Source organism: Silurus aristotelis (genome assembly GCF_946808225.1).
Source record: "Silurus aristotelis genome assembly, chromosome: 17".
In the NCBI taxonomy this organism is placed as follows: domain Eukaryota; kingdom Metazoa; phylum Chordata; class Actinopteri; order Siluriformes; family Siluridae; genus Silurus; species Silurus aristotelis.
This window is the reverse complement of record NC_139590.1, coordinates 6,825,823-6,845,944: the sequence shown is the minus strand read 5'-3', so window position 1 is coordinate 6,845,944 and position 20,122 is coordinate 6,825,823. Positions and strand designations below refer to the sequence as shown.

The 20,122-nt window shown below is 41.3% G+C and overlaps 1 protein-coding gene across 3 annotated transcripts in view; it reads left to right on the top strand.

The window, feature by feature from the left end:
* Nucleotides 1–1,962: 1,962 nt before the first annotated feature.
* Nucleotides 1,963–20,122, top strand: part of stat3 (signal transducer and activator of transcription 3 (acute-phase response factor)) — a 34,173-nt gene continuing 16,013 nt past the window's right edge. For all 3 annotated transcript variants that reach the window (XR_014537672.1, XM_083567341.1, XM_083567340.1), the window contains exons 1-7: nucleotides 1,963–2,226; nucleotides 12,352–12,485; nucleotides 14,159–14,402; nucleotides 18,217–18,309; nucleotides 19,253–19,334; nucleotides 19,459–19,559; nucleotides 19,669–19,820. Coding sequence is in view for 2 of the 3 variants with exons in the window: in XM_083567341.1 (XP_083423467.1) it covers nucleotides 12,358–12,485; nucleotides 14,159–14,402; nucleotides 18,217–18,309; nucleotides 19,253–19,334; nucleotides 19,459–19,559; nucleotides 19,669–19,820 (800 nt within the window). In the remaining variant the exon portion in view is untranslated. The remainder of the gene's footprint in view (nucleotides 2,227–12,351; nucleotides 12,486–14,158; nucleotides 14,403–18,216; nucleotides 18,310–19,252; nucleotides 19,335–19,458; nucleotides 19,560–19,668; nucleotides 19,821–20,122) is intronic.

Below are 20,122 nucleotides of genomic sequence, written 5' to 3'. Positions count from 1 at the left end.
GATACATTTAGCTTTGATGACAAAATGTTAAACTAATGGAATTCTTTCTTCAGATTTTTGAGGTAGTTACCTGGAATGGTTTTCAGTTCACCAGTTTCGTGCAGAGGAAAGGGTGTGTACAGTCAATAGCCCTATTAGTGCTTCTACAAATCTATATTGTACAACTACTGTACAAATTCTTTTTATGGCAAGAAAAAATCAGTTAAGTAAAGAAAAGCGACAGTCCATCATTACTTTAAGAAATGAAGGTCAGTCAATCTGAAAAATCTCAAGAACTTTAAATGTATCCCCAAGTGCAGTCTCCAATACCATCAAGACCAAATGGGATCATCATTTGTTGTCAAATAGGACAGTGACTCCAAACACATCACTAGGTTAAATAAGAGTTTTTGGTTTAAGAAGGAGAGTGATGGAGTCTGCATCAGATGGCCTGGCCTTCTCAATGCCCATATTTAAATCCAGTTGGGGTGGTTTGAGATGACTAAGACTGGAGAGTGAAGGAAAAGCAGCCCACAAGCACTCAACATCCCTGCGAACCCCTGAAGGAACTCCAAACCTTTCGAGCTGACTACCTCATGAAGCTGACTGAGAGAATGCCAAGAGTGTGCTAAGTTGTCATCAAATCATATGTTGTCAACTTTTAATTAGAAATATAAAACATTATGGGTTGTTTAACACGTTTTTATTTACTACATAAATCCATACATGTTTTTTCAATTTGCTTCATTAACAATGTACTATGTTGAAAATTATAAAAAAATAAAGATAAACTACTCAAAGAGAAGGTATACGCACACTATATTGCCAAAAGTATCGGGTCACCTGACGTTTTCTGCTATATGTGGTCCTTTTCCAAACTGTTACCACAAAGCTGAAGGCACTAACTTGTACAGGACGTCTTTAGATGCGCTATAATAAAAGTTTGCATTCACTTGAACTTGGAAACCCAAACCTGTTCCAGCATCGCAATGCCCCTGTACACAAAGTGAGCTCCTTGAAGATATGGTTTACATGCTTTGAAGAGAAAGATCTTGAGTGTCCTGCTATAGAGCTTTGATCTCATCCCTACTGAACACTGGAACGCACCCCAGGTCTCCTCACCTTAAGAACATCAGCACCTGCCTTGTGACTGATGAACACAAAAATCCATAAGCGCACTCTAAAATCTAGTAAAACATCTTCCCAGAAGAGTGGAGGAAAATATAAGAGCAAATTGAGACTAAATGTGGAATGCAATGCTCAAAAATCACATACTTATGACCAGGTGACCCAATACTTTTGGCAATATTGTGTGTGTGTGTGTGTGTGTGTGTGTGTGTGTGTGTGTGTGTGTGTGTATGTATGTATGTATGTATGTATGTATGTATGTATGTATGTATATATATATATATATATATATATATATATATATATATATATATATATATATAAACAATAAGTATGTCAATAATTAGGTCCTCATGAGAACGTGTTCATTGTGTAGGCGTTTAGTCAAAAAGAGGATGTTCTCCATGCACTCACACTGCACACGACAGCAACAAGACATTCAACTTTATTTTATTTTATTACGTAACTATCTACACAGTGTCCTTGCGCCATTAAAACGTCTCTCAATAAAGAATAAACTGCATCCTAACGCTAACCTGCCCAAATCTTTTACATTCACTGAGCTGAACCTGTGATGACGCAAACACTGCCAGTAATTCAGATGACTTCCAGCTGGGCTGTTCCGGGAACTTCCCCGCGCACCCTCCGCTCAACCTATTCAATTGCACAACCCTGAGGCGGGAGGAGATACGTTTGGAACAGCCATGCGACTCAGGGCCATAAACACAGGCGCTTACAACCGTGCTGGTTTGAAATCCTGCCTCTTGAAACATTTCAGCGATTTTGATTGGACAGATTTCAGCTCTCGCACGGTGATTGCTCAAAGACCTGTCAATCATCGACGGAGTTCGGACGGCCCAGCCCCTTACAGACAGCACGCTGCAGACTACAGTGCTACTGCTGGTGCTGCTGCTGTAAAGTTAGGAGAAGTCTGGTGTCGTTTAGTTCGCTCTGTCCGTCCGTCCGTCTTTAATTTACACACTTACAATATACAAAAGAGCAAGTTTACACGAGATTTTTCGAACCGAAGGAGTCCGCGGAGGAGTCGCCGTACTTTAACCGGTTTTTTTTTTCGCCCCCTTTCACATTTGTTTCCCCTTCACGCCACATCCATAGAGGGTAAGTAGCGACACCCGAGAAACCACCTCTGTTCACTCAGCCTTCTTCTCACACTTATCACTTTTATTATCTATAAAATGTACACATACACAGAATAATTGGCGTGTTTACACCTTATAAAGTGTCTTTAAAATCGAGCTACGTTGAATTGAATTCAAGTCGTGTGTATTTACAGGGTAAAGTTGGACTGATGGCAGTGTAACAGTGATTAAATATAGTATTTGTTTTATATCTAAATATAACATTTATCAAATGGTTTGCGATCTGAAACGCTTTGTAAACACCCAGGCATGTTTATTTACTATTATGTTTGTCGTTTTGTATTATGGCTCCAGTATCATGCAGTACATTTTAGATGTACATATCTATACAGTAGGTGAGTGTGTGTGTGTGTGTGTGTGTGTGTGTGTGTATAAAATGAGAGGGAGAGAATAGAATATTTTTTTTTTACACTTTTATATTGACATCATACCAAAATCCCAATGTTCTATTTATAGTTTTTTGTTGTTGTTGTTGTTTTTCTGATAAAAAACAACAACAACTTAATCACGCATTTCTTTGTACCAAAAAAAAAAGAACCCCAATAGCACATGTCTTAATTGCTTCATCAATAATGCACATCTTTATAAATATTTCCTGACATGTGCTGGAAGGACAGCAGAAGCGCGTGCTTTTTCGTCTGCGTTCACCAGGGGGGGTAGTCCCTCGTTACACACACACACACACACACACACACACACACATGTACACCCCTACATTACGTCATCCTTCCAGGATTCGGACCGAGGGAATCCTCTGTATGTTACGCGCGCGCACGCGCTCTTGTCTTCATGGCACCAGGTCTTATCGCGTTCACGTGTTCGGTTTCCGGTTTTGGTCGCTTTAGGGATGAGTTGATTGGTTGATTGACTGATTTACAGTCATGCAGTACAGTAGCGTAACCTGGTAGAGTAGAGTGAGAGAGGGGGATTTTTTAAGTTTGTCATCATGATGCTCTCACGTGCTACAAAGTTGGTGGGGGTGTGTGTTGTGTTCATCAGTAGTGTTTTGCCATATCCAGTCATCGTTTTTGATCTAAAGAGTTCCAGCTTATGTTAAAATAGACATGTGTGAGTGACGTAACCCCCAGGGCTTATCATAGCAGCACTGATCATAGCGCCTAGGCTTGTGCTTTATGTGTTGTATGGTATTTATAATTCGTAATTCAGACTTTTTTAAGTTGTACCTGACATTTATTTGAAGCCTACATGTGTAGGTTACAGTGAGAATCCCAAAGCCTGTCGCACTACACAAATCACCTCGAAGTCTTGCCTGTCTTCCCTGTACAGCGTTTTCACTCCAATCGCATGCAGATCTTTAGGAAAACGGCGAGGCATAACACGCTTACTTGGTGCAGGAAATGCGGCACGTGCATCTTACAGGACAGCTTTTAAAGGCGATGTGAGAATTGATCCCCGTAGGCAAATTGTCTGATTGCAAGTTCAAAAGATTACAATAAAAATGAGAAAATAGAAATAAATGTACATATTAAGGTGGTATATATGAAGTGAAACGAAACGTGTCGCAGCATGAAATGGACGTTGTAGCAGCAGTGAAAAACAGATTGTGGAAAAGTCACACTACAATTAATAGTTATAAAAGATATTGCACATGTAACTGATTTATTATTATTGCACTGAGAACAGGACGCTGCATCCCAGTAAAGTCCTGTAACATTGGACAGCGACTTGCTGACTTTTTGTGGAGATCTAAAAGTGGGATGGATGGATGGATGGATGGATGGATAAGAGGAAGAGGCAAATGACCAGGCTTGATTCATGATCATTCTCCACTCACAATAGTTTTTGAAGCTGCCTCTTGTAACAATGAGGATGTCTCAAATTAGAAAGTGTTTTTATTCAAGAAACCAAAGCAGTTTTCTCACAAATGGGAAGTGGACTTCAAAGGTGCGAGTGCTTTTGCCGTTCTGGTTTTGTAACCCGCAAACACGAACTCGACACTTCAGAGATTATAGATTAGACAAAAAGAAATGATCGAGTGTGTTGCAGACGAGCGAGATGGCAGAACTGTAACATGACCCACCGAAACAGATTAGTAACAAACAAGTTTATTTAAGACATTTGATCAAATCTCTGTAATGCTCTGTAATCTCTGCCTATATTCATGGTTCTCTTCCTTTTTGGTCACAGAAACAACAAATTAAAATATCTTTTATGATGATATGCATTTCACGCTCGCCTGGAAAGAGAAGTATGAGGAAGCACTTACAGGGAAAAAGAACACTCCTGGACAACGACACTGACAAAACTGTAATTATAGTCGTACAACTGGATTCCCTTATAAATGAAAATTTCACAAAAAGGTCAGGTGACAAATGTAAAAGGGAATAACTGGTTGCTTGATTATGCTTTACGCGGTGGAGTGGGAAGGGTGGAGCGGATTATATTGCTCAGTGCGCTCCTAATCAGCTATGATCAATAACCTCAAGGGGTGTGGTCTTATCTTCATCTGACTCCGCCCACATCAAGCAGATTTTAATCGTTAGCTTGTAATCCAATTGCACAGTTCAGAGCGACGTATTAGACACTTGAAGGAAACTCTTGTAGGGAAAATAGTGTTTTTGTTTTAGTCTTCATGATGTTGTTGCCTACATGTAATTGCTCTATAAGAAATAATTAGAAATTGGTAATTGGTAAAAAATAGAAAGGCACTGAATCACTGACTAGCAGGTATTCGTGCGACACGGCAACACACCCATACAGCTTTTCTTACATAATATCGCACGAGGATCAGGAACCTCCAGGCGGAAGCTTTGATCTCAACCCTGCTGAACGAGAAGATGAAACTCTCCAGTCATTTCATGGTGGTTTTTAAACGAGTTCATGAGAGCTAGAACGAAAGAACATCGTGTACTTAACACGTCTGTGCGGTTGTGCACAGCCTCGCCAGCAGACCTCACATCTGTGGCTCACTAATGAACACTTCATTCCTGCTGAACAAACCCCGAGAAGCATCCGATTCCGATTGCAGGTAACTTTTGTGCAAAGACTTTGAAATTTTTCTCAAAGGTTCACAAGCTTTTTCCAAACGTCTTCCTTGGTATTTTGTAACCGTAGATCGAGTAATAAAACGGATCATTTCCTCGCATGAGGCACCTGAGAGTAATACTCATTCTGCATATTCGGCCTTTGTAACAATAAGAAGTGCCATTCTTCCGGGAAGGCTACACCGTGTTTTGAGTGGCTGTGCAGATTAGTGAGATCAGCAGCTGGTGGTAGGTGAGCAGGGCTTGGGTTCAGTCAGTGTTCTAGTGAGATCAGGGCTCTGGGTGTACAGGGAGCAGGTTAGGCTCTCCTGAGTTTCACTGAATAATCCACTTTGTGGCAACTGATTGAAATTGAATTTTACACTCTTCATCTGCTTGAAAAGTATAAAGTTCTGAATGATCAGCTTTATCCTCAGAACCTCTGGGACATTTCTCTCCTGGATGAGGGTCTGAAGGTTTCCTGAATCATTTACAATGGATGAGAATATTGCAAAATTTTTACTAGACACAAGGAGGTGGATAGATGGATGAATGGACACGGAGATGGATGGATGGATGGATTGACACTGAGATGGATGGATGGACAAAGGGAGATAGATGGACGAACACAGGGGGATGGATGCATGGACACGGATGGATGGATGGATGGACACAAGGGGATGGATGGATGGATGGATGGATGGACACAGGGAGATGGATGGATGGATGGACACAGGGAGATGGATGGATGGACACAGGGAGATGGATGGATGGACACAGGGGGATGGATGGACACAGGGAGATGGATGGACACAGGGAGATGGATGGGCGGGCGTGCACCGGGAGATTGATGAATTAATGGATACAGGAAGGAAGGAAAAGAAAGGCAGGCAGGGAGATGAATGGATTAATGTATGGGTATAGGGATGGATGGATGGAAAGATGGGTATCTACCAGATATCTAGATTGGTAATAATAGCAAGTGTGCAGATAAATATGCACTTATATGTACAGCATCTAATATATAAGTGAATAAATGTGCAGCAAATAAATATAAAGGCTCTTATGGATGGATGGACGGACACGGATGGATTGATGGATAGATGGATGGACACGGAGATGGATGGATGGATGGACACGGGGATGGATGGATGGATGGACACGGAGAAGGATGGATGGATGGACACAGGGGGATGGATGGATGGATGGACACAGGGAGATGGATGGATGGATGGACACAGGGAGATGGATGGATGGATGGACACAGGGAGATGGATGGATGGATGGACACAGGGAGATGGATGGATGGATGGACACAGGGAGATGGATGGATGGGTGGACACAGGGAGATGGATGGATGGGTGGACACAGGGAGATGGATGGATAGATGGACACAGATGGATTGATGGATGGATGAATGGACACAGATGGATTGATGGATGGATGAATGGACACAGGAAGATGGATGGATGGGTGGACACAGGGAGATGGATGGATTGACACAGGGAGATGGCTGGATGGGTGGACACAGGGAGATGGATGGATTGACACAGGGAGATGGATGGATGGGTGGACACAGGGAGATGGATGGATGGACACAGGGAGATGGATGGATAGATGGACACAGATGGATTGATGGATGGATGAATGGACACGGAGATGGATGGACGGATGGATGGATGGATGGATGGATGGACACGGAGATGGATGGATGGACACAGGGAGATGGATGGATGGATGGATGGATGGATGGATGGATGGACACGGAGATGGATGGATGGATGGACACGGAGATGGATGGATGGATGGATGGACACAGGGAGATGGATGGATGGATGGATGGATAGATGGATATCTACGGTAATAATGGCAAGTGTGCAGATAAATATGTATAGCATCTAATATATAAGTGGATAAATGTACATCAAATAAATATAAAGGCTCTTACAGTGTAAAAAAGTGTGCAGAAGCTGTTCAATACACTGATATATATATACACACACACACACACACACACACACAACTTTTGTAAGAAGTTGTATTAGTGCAGGATGTCTAAGGTCCAATATCTGTAGAGAACTTGTGATATAAAAATTTACAATACAGAATATGTACACTATACAAAGGTTATACACAGTGTATATACAGATGATATAGATATGACTATAATCAAGGAATTCATCAGATGAATTCTTGTAAAATGTAAAAAACAGGCATTATATTTTTATTTTTTAATTTATTTATTTTTAATGAAAAATAAAAAATCCTCTCCAGTGTGTTTATCCACTTTGTGCTCGAGTTTCATGTAACCTCAATCTCCGTCACAATGAGAGAAATGCTGCCACACCTCTTATATAAACCCTGCTGTGACTTCTCACTAATAACACAAAAAAACAGGTGTGAATGTTATATAATGCCTCCTACAGTTGCAAATTCACAAGAATTCCTGCGTAAAACAGCAAAAGTTATGGTTAAGGCGTCAGCGTGGTTTTTTGTTTTTTTTGCATTTTCATATGAAAATCCTTTCTTGCTCATTGGGGATGATTGAGATGAGGTGTGAGAATTACTCAGTTATATCAGAGAGGGAGAGAGAGAGTGCGGTTTAGTATTCATTGGTTATAGGTAGGGCATCATAATGACTTTATACGAAAGTTTGCGTGTCTTTATACAGCAGTTAATATTACAGAAAAGCTGGGATGACTCTTGATTAGTCAGTGTCAAGGTGTTAATGCTAGTAATGATGAGAACTCGTCTCAAGGGCGTTCTACAATGTTTTATGTAACTATAAACGGATGCAAAATGTGCTTCTTGGAATTGCTGTAGTGGACTGAAGAGTTCGGGACATGGTTTTATTGTAAAACGATAAATTTTACACCTTAGCGATTGTTGTGATTTTATTCTTCACAAAGCAACTGCTGTTATAATGGAGAATTTTTTTTTTTTAATGGCGCAAACAGGCGTACAGACTTTCCCGAACTTCTGCGGCTGCAATAATTACAGCATGAACTTTGCAGACTTTAGTTTATATCAAAAAGTTTCAAGACTGCCGTTCCTGACACTTCTGGAACGTGTCCTGGAAATCTTTTTTTCCGACGATTCGCGCCGAATCTCCGCAACGGTGTCATTTTTTGAGCTGGATCTCTTCGTTTTCGGGAAGAGGGCGAAGTCCGCGAGAGCTGAATCTGGCGAGGGGGTGGGTGCGGACGTGAGACCGTGTTATTCCCGGCGGGTATCATACGTGCACACGTCGTCAGAACATCACCACAGCTCCCGATGTTCACAGGACGATGTCTTTCGACACACTGACTTATGAAAGGTCGGCGCTCCGTATGACTGTGCGTGCAGCCTTGTGCTGCCATCTGTTGGCGTGTTACAAAATTACTCATACTTTTTGATACCACCTCGTACTAGGAGTAAAACAAGGTTTGCGAAAACCAATGAAATCTGAAATGGAGGCAAATCTGTCAGTTAAAATCGTTTCAGTAAAGTTCGTACGTCAAATGAAACGGTATGGAAATTCCGATCACGTGTAAAAAAAACATCTTGTATGTAGCTTTTCATCATTTAGTTTTAGCCATGGAGATACTGATGCAGAAATAGCATCCATGCTATACTCGATTAACCCTCGACAGATTGGTCTGGTCGACTTCACTTATTACCTTTTGAAACCATTTTTTCAAATCGGTGTTGCCAAATATGCAAATGAGTGAGTGATGGAGCAGAAAAACCTGTTAGCCATTTTGTATGCACCATTAACATACATTCAGTGCAGTTGAACGGAGGTTCCTTTCTCACCTCCTCCCAACACCAGAACCTTAATAGAGTTTGAACGGGAAGTAAAGAAGGCTCCGGCTAAAGTATTTAAAGAGCCAACCACTTTAGATATACGGAGCCGACCTTCTTGTAGGTTCTTGTGCTCTTATGAAACTTCATGAAACCATGAGTCCCGGCTATCAGCTGTAATTCTCGCGACGGTTGTGCCGATGCGTCGCTTTTGCTTCTTGCCGAAACTAAATAAACTCCATGTGCGCTGATGTGGAAGGTTTCTATTTTGTTTCGTCAGTTCCTTGTTGAATCTTCCAAGCCAAACATTTATATTCATAGTTTTTAAAACATGAAAGATGATCCTTGTTGTTGTTGTTGTTGTTTTTGCCGACTATATGATTTTTTAAAATACTGATTAAAAAATATCTAATAATGATGGTGATCTGTTAATATTAATTCATAAATGAATCATGAAGATTAATATGAAAAAATTTTGCGCAGTAACAGGGTTTTATTCCAATTGTTCCAGACACCTTTTGTTTAATTTACAGATACAATGTTATGGGAGTTTTTGTGAAACAAGATTCTTCTTATCACTTTGTTGAAGCAGCTGTAAACTGTCATTTTCAGAAACTGCCAATTTGAGAAAATCCACGTTGGAAAGGGTGCTACGAAAAAACCCCAGTGTAATAAATGGGTTTAAATTGCTGACTACCGTTATGGACTAAAGAAGGGGAACAAGTGTGTGTGTGTGTGTGTGTGTGTGTGTGTGTGTGTGTGGGGGGGGGGGGGGGGGGGGGGTTAGAAATGGGGCATCAAGATCCAATTGTGTCTACAGAGTAGGAGGTGAGAGACAAAGCGGTGAGATCACATAGGTTGTGATACCAAGTCAGGTGTCTGTGACAGAAACGAAAGCATGCCAGAGGTCAGCCCAGTGAGGGTGTGTGTGGAGGGGGGCAATGTAGGGAAAGATGGATGGATGGATAGATAGATGTGTGTAAATATATATTCTACCGATGAAATTGCATAGAAGAATAACCAAAACTAAACCCATTTAATGCATTTAATCGCCATATTACATTCTCCATGTTCCTCCATTTTTCATTCTGCAGCATCTTCTGTGTTTCCTGTCCAGAGCGTTCCTGAGTTAAGTGGGTGGTGCGTCAGCAATAATAGTCCGTGGGGGGACACACAGTGCTCCGTGTGTAGTTAAATGGATTAAACGGGCAAATAATTTGTATTTGCATTAATCAAGTTACTCAAGGAATCGTTTCATCCCCTTGTGTGTGTGTGTGTTTGTGTGTGTGTTTGTGTGTGTGTTTGTGTGTGTGTGTGTGTGTGTGTGTGTGTGTGTATTATTGATTGATTTATTATTGATTATTTATTGATCTTGATCTGAACTGAGCCATTTGAGGCCGAGAGTTAAACTTTCAATAATCGTCAGGCAAAACTTGTACAGCCGAGTGATTTCAGTAGTGCAGCAGTGCAGTCATCTGTTCTCACCACCTCTGTGCTTTGGTTTTGCGGTTGCTTAACGATCATAGCCGTGGCAGCTGAATCTGCTAATACTGTTCCCAACCCAAACTGCCACTCAACTGGCACTCAAATCGCTCCTCGGGAGTGTTTTCTCCATCCACCCTGTCTCTCTGCTCTGCTCTAGTTTACCCTACTCTCACGAGGTCAGCAGAAAAAGCACTTTCATGTCACGGCCTGATCGATTTCTGTCTCTCCCTTTCACCTACATCGAGTTACGTAACTGACTTTCTGAAACGCGAATCCGGGTCTCGTCTGAAACCGACTCTCTAAGCAATCCAACCAGGGGTTTAAGGTTCATTACAATCCCCCTCCGTTGTTCTTCTGAAGGAAGAACATTATCTTCCTGCTTGTGTTTCAGCCTTTGCTTTTGGTCGTAATATCAACCGACGACCAAAGGTCAAAAATAAAGATGATTCATCGAAGTTGTTTATATCGGAAGAACTTTTTTTTCCATCATTAAAGAGAAGCAGACCTAAATCAGGCCACATCTGATAGTAATCATACTTAACCTCCTTCTTGTAACACGACACAGGAGACGGGTTCCCGGCAGACCATTGCTCCATGAGTTCCTTAATCTGGATGTAGGACCGAGTTGCCAAAAAAGAGCTTAAAACATTTCTACAGCATGTGCTAGAGAACCAGGCTCTCAGAGGGCCTAGCGAAAGTGCTGTCAGAGCCCCAGAGAGGTTCGGCATTGCAGAAAATACGTGCTAGTGCGTTCTGATTTGTGAGCGTGTTTTTGTGTGGGAGGATGAGCAAACCTGCGAGGGCTGAACAGGATGTGTGTGTGTCGATGAGCACAGGATGAGGCAGACTCTCTCTGTCTTTGGGTTTCGAGGTTTTCCTCTGAGAGCGGATGCTGTTGCTGCTGTCTGATAGATTGGTGCTCTGATGGCGCTCGAGCGGTGTGGATTTAGCGCTCTTTCTGCGCAGGCTGTCATCGTTTCCTCTCAGCGCTTCCAGCGATGGTTCAGCATCATGCCACAAATGGCAGCGTGCTAGAACGAGCTTACTAATCAATTTCCCTTAATAATGAGCATGAAGAAAAAAAACGCACCGCTTTAAGCGGACCCTCGGCTCACCGGACGAGTAGAGGATTTCTTGTGATCGACACAAGTAGAAGTAGAAGTTGGTCGTCCTGCTTCACACCACAGTGCAATTTCAGATCTTCTCCATGATATTGGCTTGATGATCACCCTGGATATGTTGCACATCCTTGGGCTCTGAAATAAAGTTTATTTAGTTCACTTAACTTTAATTCAGTTTAGTTCAGTTTACACTCATATAATTAAGTGCAATTAATGGGAAGCAGTCGAGGGTTAGAGGCCTTGCTCAAGGGCCCAGTCGAGGTAGCTCAATAGTACTAATTCAACATCTTAGCCACTGAGCCACCACTTCCCTTTTCCCTTTCACAATAGCTTGGCTCAGTTCAGTTCATTTGAACTCCTTTCAGTTTGTTTTAGTTCTTCAGCTTAGTTCACTTGAATCGCATTTGATTCAGTGCAGCTTAATACATTTAAATTGTGTTAAAGCTCAGTCCTGTTCACATCAGTTTAACACGGTTTATTTCTGGGGGTTTGGATCATCATCCTTAAACGATAGCTGAATGGTGACATCGATTTTAATAAGACATTTACTACTGCTTCCGGTGAAACACCCCCCCCCCCCCCCATTTCCCTAAATTTACTTTTCAGAATTCTTCTATGACTTAACTTTACTCTAGTTAATTGCTACTATTTTTATGGTTTCCTCTCGTCCATCTCACTGCTTTGTGTCTCCTTATGTTCTCTTTCCTACAGGTCAGCATGGCCCAGTGGAACCAGTTGCAGCAGTTGGAGACGCGCTACCTGGAGCAGCTGTACCACCTGTACAGCGACAGCTTCCCCATGGAGCTCCGTCAGTTTCTCGCCCCCTGGATAGAGAGTCAGGACTGGTGCGTAACTGACTGCCTGAACGCCCTCGTCCAATTCAGTACACAATTAGAAATTGTAATTGTAATTAGAAATACATAATTAGAAATTTTCTGAAGTTTCTATAAACTGTGCCATATGCAATCATGAATCGAAACATTAGTATATTAGTATCATTTGTATTTTATTTTTTTTGCACATGATCTTTTACACAGCACAAGGAAGTGTTAAACATAAATGTGTTATTTGTGATTTACGTGAATACTTTTTGCCAGAATTGACTTCCTTGTTCTTGAAATGTTGCCACGCAGCTAAATTCGTACCGCCCGTCACACGTACGCGGAACAGTGCCCGGGAGGGAAAAAACAACACTGGTGATTAGATTGCATAATAGCACATTAGGCATTCAGGCATTCAATGTTATGTATCTCAGGTCGCTATAAAATGCAGGTAGGAAGTGATCCAGAATAGGTGTGGACCAAAGTATCTTGTATCATTAAATGTGTGCAATACCCGTGATATCGTTTAGAAGTGTATTGTGACCTAAATGATCAGGATTACAGATATCATATAGCCCAGTTTGGAAATCGTGGCATTATGTGTATTGAGAAACTGACTTACAGTTAGGATTAAATTAGCAAAATTCCGGGAATTTTTCAAGACTGGCAACTTTTCCATGCGAATTAATGGGAATAAACTGGGAATTTATAAAAAATTGCACATTAACAGGTAAGTAAACTGTAGATTCAATGCGATTTCAGTTAAATTTCCACCCTGCACATTCATCATTCACATGCACACAGCACACTTACTGCACCCTGCGCATTCCTCCGTAACATAACACTGAACATTTCTTGAATCGTGTGCACAAAATAACGTCACACATGTCCATCTTTGTGAGTATTCACGTAAATCTCATAAGTATTACATACATTTGTTTAAAACTTCCTTGTGCTTTGTGTAAGATATTGTACAATAAAATCTAAATGTTATTAGTTTGCATGCATGTCAGCTTATGACCAAACAAAAGGTTTGTACAATTTATATAAACTTATTTATTCCCATAAATTCCTGGTAAGTTTCCGACTTGGAATATTTCCCAAATTCTTCAGGTGAAGTTCCTATAGAAAGTTTCCGGGAAATTTATCGGGAAGTGTTCCGCCTCTTTGCATCCCCTAGTTAGGATACCACTCTTTTACAGAACAAGTACGTTTCTATGATCGTTAAAGGATGAATAAAACCGGACACGAGCAGAGCGGTGGTTCTCTGCACGTGGCGATAAGTTTTCACACGTCTCCTGGGCAGATGACGTGTCGGCGCCTGGGGCGTGAGGTTTTCTGTGGTGTCTAACGAACACCGAAAAGCTATTTCTAAAGAACGATTCGTTTCTGGTAAACGAGGTGCGTTGCAGAAGCACAATCTGGGACTGCATTCGTCCTGAAAGCATTAATGAGAAGTGAACTTCAATACGGCGCGTGAAGTCCTCCCGTTACGAGGTTTTCTCGGGGAAGTCTGATGATGGATCCTGCGTTCTTTGAAATTGACGTGTTTGTGGGCAGAGATGTGCATCGTTAGCGGGCAGCTGTGCACCTTGGACACACCGATGTTAACCGTGTATTAGTTAATTAGGGGGCGGATGGAAATGTCTCAAATGGAGTTTTCCTGTCTTTTACTCGAATGCCCATTTCCTTGGCAGGGCGTATGCGGCCAATAAGGAGTCTCACGCCACACTGGTGTTCCATAACCTGCTGGGAGAGATCGACCAACAGTACAGCCGCTTCCTGCAGGAGAACAACGTCCTGTACCAGCACAACCTGCGGCGCATCAAACAGCACCTGCAGAGCAAGTACCTGGAGAAGCCCATGGAGATCGCTCGCATCGTCGCGCGCTGTCTGTGGGAGGAGCAGAGACTGCTGCAGACCGCTACGACTGCTCAGCAAGTACATACTCTCTCTCTCACACACACACATGCGGCTCAACACACTTTGATACGCAGTAAGAATCTTGCGTACCGATCAGGTTGCGAAACGATGTAATGTGTTCAGTAGTTAAATGGAATTCAAATCATACGTCACTGAAGGCTTTGACTGGCAATGAGATACGGCTGATCTGGAAATAACTGTGAAATACCACCTTCTGTCTGTCGATTAACTTATATGTAATGAGCAAATGGCAGAAAGAATTGCACGTATGTAAAATTAGTAACCTGTATGAAATACTGGTCGACTTTGCCACTGAAGACTTACACATGGGTCTAGGAATCGCTTTTATTCAGTAACATGTTTACAAGGGATTTTTCATACCGATTTCTCCTAAATGTGTTTTTAAGTTTTAAACCGGACATGTTTTATATAGTAGTTTGGATGATAATGTTATGGATTTGATGATAACCTTATGTCTGTCATGTATATTTGATACTGAAGACAAATTCAGGATGTACAAGATATTTTGCACACCCTGATGGTTTCTTGGTGGAAAGAATAGCAAAAAATCTCATCAAGCCGATCACACAGCAAAGATCTGAAAGAACAGACCCCTATTTTCACAGGCACAGATCAGATTTTCTGTCAGCTTCATTTTTCAAGGGTATGCAAACTTTTTCACAGTACACAGTCACTGAGTTACGATGGATTTTTTTGCCCTTACGATAGCGATACGACAAAACTGGACAAATATTTCCTACAGTGCGTTATTGTAAGTTGCTCTGTTTTGCGAAATTATGTACTGTAATTTGTAAATTATTAGCAGTATACTAGCCCATACCGCTAGGCCACGTTTGCTTAAATAAGTCACAATATAATATTGTTGGAATTCTTTTTTTTAACAAATTCAGTCATTTTGTGACTTTTATCTCCACAAAGTCGAGTTACATAACAGAGATCCCCAACCACTGGGATTTGGTCAGACAGAAAGAATAAAAAAAATTACTTTTTATTTTATTTCCATTTTATTACCTCTTGCATATTTTGACTAATGAATTCCGCCAATACCAATTTCCTGCACTTGCTCCAGTCACGTTTTTTTTTTTTTTTTTTTTTTTTTTTTGTATTTTTTTTTTTTTTTCCTCTATGCACCAATAAATTAAAGCCCCCACTGATCCTGTATTATGGTGAGTTGTTACTATTTCATAATATTTCTAACTGACAAATTGTGTGTGTGTGTGTGTGTATTTACAGTGAGGAAAATAAGTATTTGAACACGCTGCTATTTTGCAAGTTCTCCCACTTAGAAATCATGGAGGGGTCTGAAATTGTCATCGTAGGTGCATGTCCACTGTGAGAGACATAATCTAAAAAAAAAAAATCCAGAAATCACAATATATGATTTTTGAACTATTTATTTGAATGATACAGCTGCAAATAAGTATTTGAACACCTGAGAAAGTCAATGTTAATATTTGGTACAGTAGCCTTTGTTTGCAATTACAGAGGTCAAACGTTTCCTGTAGTTTTTCACCAGGTTTGCACACACTGCATTAGGGATTTTGGCCCACTCCTCCACACAGATCTTCTCTAGATCAGTCAGGTTTCTGGCCTGTCACTGAGAAACACGGAGTTTGAGCTCCCTCCAAAATCTCTTTATTGGGTTTAGGTCTGAAGACTGGCTAGGCCACTCCAGAACCTTGATATGCTTCTTACAGAGCCACTCCTTGGTTATCCTGGCTGTGTGCTTCGGGTCATTGTTATGTTGGAAGACCCAGCCTCGACCCATCTTCAATGCTCTAACTGAGGGAAGGAGGTTGTTCCCCAAAATCTCGCAATACATGGCCCCGGTCATCCTCTCCTTAATACAGTGCAGTCGCCCTGTCCCATGTGCAGAAAAACACCCCCAAAGCATGATGCTACCACCCCCATGCTTCACAGTAGGGATGGTGTTCTTGGGATGGTACTCATCATTCTTCTTCCTCCAAACACGTTTAGTGGAATTATGACCCAAACGTTCTATTTTGGTCTCAGCTGACTACATGACTTTCTCCCATGACTCCTCTGATCATCCAAATGGTTATTGGCAAACTTAAGACGTGCCTGGACATGTGCTGGTTTAAGCAGGGGAACCTTCCGTGCCATGCATGATTTCAAACCATGACGTCTTAGTGTATTACCAACAGTAACCTTGGAAACGGTGGTCCCAGCTCTTTTCAGGTCATTGACCAGCTCCTCCCGTGTAGTTCTGGGCTGATTTCTCACCTTCCTTTGGATCATTGAGACCCCACAAGGTGAGATCTTGCATGGAGCCCCAGTCCAAGGGAGATTGACAGTCATGTTTAGCTTCTTCCATTTTCTAATGATTGCTCCAACAGTGGACCTTTTTTCACCAAGCTGCTTGGCAATTTCCCTGTAGCCCTTTCCAGCCTTGTGGAGGTGTACAATTTTGTCTCTAGTGTCTTTGGACAGCTCTTTGGTCTTGGCCATGTTAGTAGTTGGATTCTTACTGATTGTATGGGGTGGACAGGTGTCTTTATGCAGCTAACGACCTCAAACAGGTGCATCTAATTTAGGATAATAAATGTAGTGGAGGTGGACATTTTAAAGGCAGACTAACAGGTCTTTGAGGGTCAGAATTCTAGCTGATAAACAGGTGTTCAAATACTTATTTGTAGCTGTATCATACAAATAAATAGTTTAAAAATCATATATTGTGATTTCTGGATTTTTTTTTTTTTTAGATTATGTCTCTCACAGTGGACATGCACCTAAGATGACAATTTCAGACCCCTTCATGATTTCTAAGTGGGAGAACTTGCAAAATAGCAGAGTGTTCAAATACTTATTTTCCTCACTGACTTTAACTTCACTACATTTCAAAGTCAAACATTTTACTCAACTACATTTTGCAGAATCAGTCGTACCTTTTTATTTATGAGCGGATAAAAGCTTAACTGGTCAAACACAACGCAATCCACTAATCAGTGTAGAGCGCGTGCTTCGTTTTAAACTTGTTTTGATTGCCGTTTGGTGTCTCTACTCATCACCTACATACAGTTCAGCATCAGTTTAACAGCAAGCAGAACGTTTAGAGAGGAATAAATGATGGAAGAAACTCCTAAATTAAACTCTCCGTTTTGGGTTTATGATCAAAGTGAGTTGATTAAGCAAAAAAACTTATGACAAAAATGATAATAGGAACATTATAGCCATAATACATCATTGTACATTGGATGCTGAAGTACATCTGAAGGCAAATATTTTTGTACTTTTTTTTTTAAGCGGGTCCACCGTTGTAACGTTAAAAAGTAGGTCAAATAAAGGTATTGAGGCACAAATCCACTAAAAGCTCAAAAGTGCGAAACTCGTGGAAATGGTGTTGCGACACCTGCAAATGAAATTATGTAAAACGAGAGAGAGAGAGAGAGAGAGAGAGAAGGTTGGATGGAGTGGAGTTATTGAACTTTAGTAAGTAACTTTAGTAACTTTTATGACTTTTAGTACACTGTTCAAAATCGGGAAAAGAAAATAGTTCAAGTTGATTCTTCCTTGTGCGTTTCTCAATGTTGTCGTCGGTTAGACGAGCAGAGGAACTGGTGTTTGCTGATGATTTAAAAATACTGAGGCCTTTTTTCCGGTTAATATGTGACGCACGCAATGCATTAATACATCGGAAAGTCATTGGAGCGTCTCAGCACTGTAGTGTTTGCTTTTTTTGTTTTTTTCGTTCCGTAAGCGCTATTAAATCAGTTTCGAAGGTGATTTCCAAAGAATTGGATCATCACTAAGCAGCGTGTGTTTTTCTCTTTTTTTTTTTTCTTCTCCACAGGACGGCCAGGCCGCTCAGCACAGCGGGACAGTGGTGACGGAGAAACAGCAGCTCCTGGAGCACAGACTGCAGGACATCAGGAAGAAAGTGCAGGTGTGTCACTGTGAGACTTCTCCCCAGCAACCAGTTTAAATCAGCACATGGATTTAGGATGTGCAAGTCACCTTATGATACGCCTACACTAATCCGGATAAATCTGAAAACGCCGTTTCCCCCCCCAAAAAAACCCCAAAACGCTTACATCCCTGTACTGCAAAACCTAAGACGCCGTGTTGTTGCAAGTAACAGGAGTATAAAGTTGCGAGAATGTAGACTGGGAGACGCGCCAAAGCAAATACTGGACCGCTTCATGGAACATTATCCTGCTAAGGATCTCGCTTCCCTTCCACAGTAAGGACGTGCTTACAAAACTCAATTTCTGTGCAACGTCGTGCACCATTTTAGCTGATTGTCACATGATTAAAAAAAATCGTTTAATGTTTCTTCGACTTAAATGGCGTCTCAGTGTGGTGAAAACAGAGAGAAGATGATGCGTTTTCAAATGAAAGCGTATTAGTGTGAACGTGGCCCTAATAACTTCTACAGATGTTAGTGAGAGCATGTGTTCAAATAATTACTGTAGGTTTTCATTGACATGTTTCTGAGGGGGAAAAAAATCAGTGTTGTTGTTTACTATTAATAATCAAAAAAAAAAAAAAAAAAAAAAAAGGCCTGCACTTCAAATCTATAATTATTTGAAAACTTTTTCAATAAAAAGCAGAAATCCTGAAATTGGAATCAAGACTGCAGAAATAAAACGTATATAATCAGTTGAAAAGCGTGAAAACAAACAGACCAATTATAAAGCTTTAATTAAATATGCGGAAAAGGTTTTTGGTGCTCTTGATTGTATCATTGAGACTTTTCACCCAACGATTATCTATGATTTCTTATTTAATATGAACAGCCCAAGTGAGAAACGTGTTCCTCTAAAACGTGGCTTTGCAGGATCGTGTCGGTTTCTGGCGCATCAGGTTTTTACTCGATTGTATTTCAGGATATGGAGCAGAAAATGAAGATGCTGGAGAACCTACAGGACGACTTTGATTTTAACTACAAGACCCTGAAGAGTGCCGGAGGTAAGAATCAGACGGTTTGTTCTTCAGGCGTTTTCCTCATCGCACATGCAGATTGTTTAATGCGATGATCCGCTTTTGTTCAAGCGCTATAAACACGCTCATGCCAATTTCGTTATGAACTCAGAGCTGTCTCAGGACCTGAATGGGAACAGCCAGGCTACAGCCACCAGACAGAAGATGGCCCAGCTGGAGCAGATGCTGAGTGCCCTGGATCAGCTCAGAAGGGTGAGATGCACTCACTATCAGACGTTGTGTTGCACTGCATTGTAGATGCGCTTAGGTTTTGTGATTCATCTCCAGTTGTCTTTGTTTTTTGTTTTGTTTGATCTTGCAGCAAATCGTGACCGATATGGCAGGGCTGCTGCAAGCCATGGACTTTGTGCAGAAGAATCTGACTGATGAGGAGCTGGCTGATTGGAAGAGGAGACAGCAGATCGCCTGCATCGGAGGACCTCCCAACATTTGCCTGGACCGGCTAGAGACATGGTACACACTGAGAAAATATACTACAAACTGTGCCCTGGCATGAATACGACTATAATATTATACAGCGACAGACAGATCATTAGCTCTACATGATACCACGTGTACGAAAAAGTGACATTTGAAATATTTATATTGTACGGTGAGATTTTCATGTCGCCACTGTTTATAGCGTTGAATGACATTTCCAGGTCCGCACGAAAGATGCTTTCTTTAGCTCGCTGTCACACAGACTTCCAATCTTTTCCTACATCATGTGACGTATCGGTTGTCTAACCAAAAAACAAAAACATGTTCAGAATCAT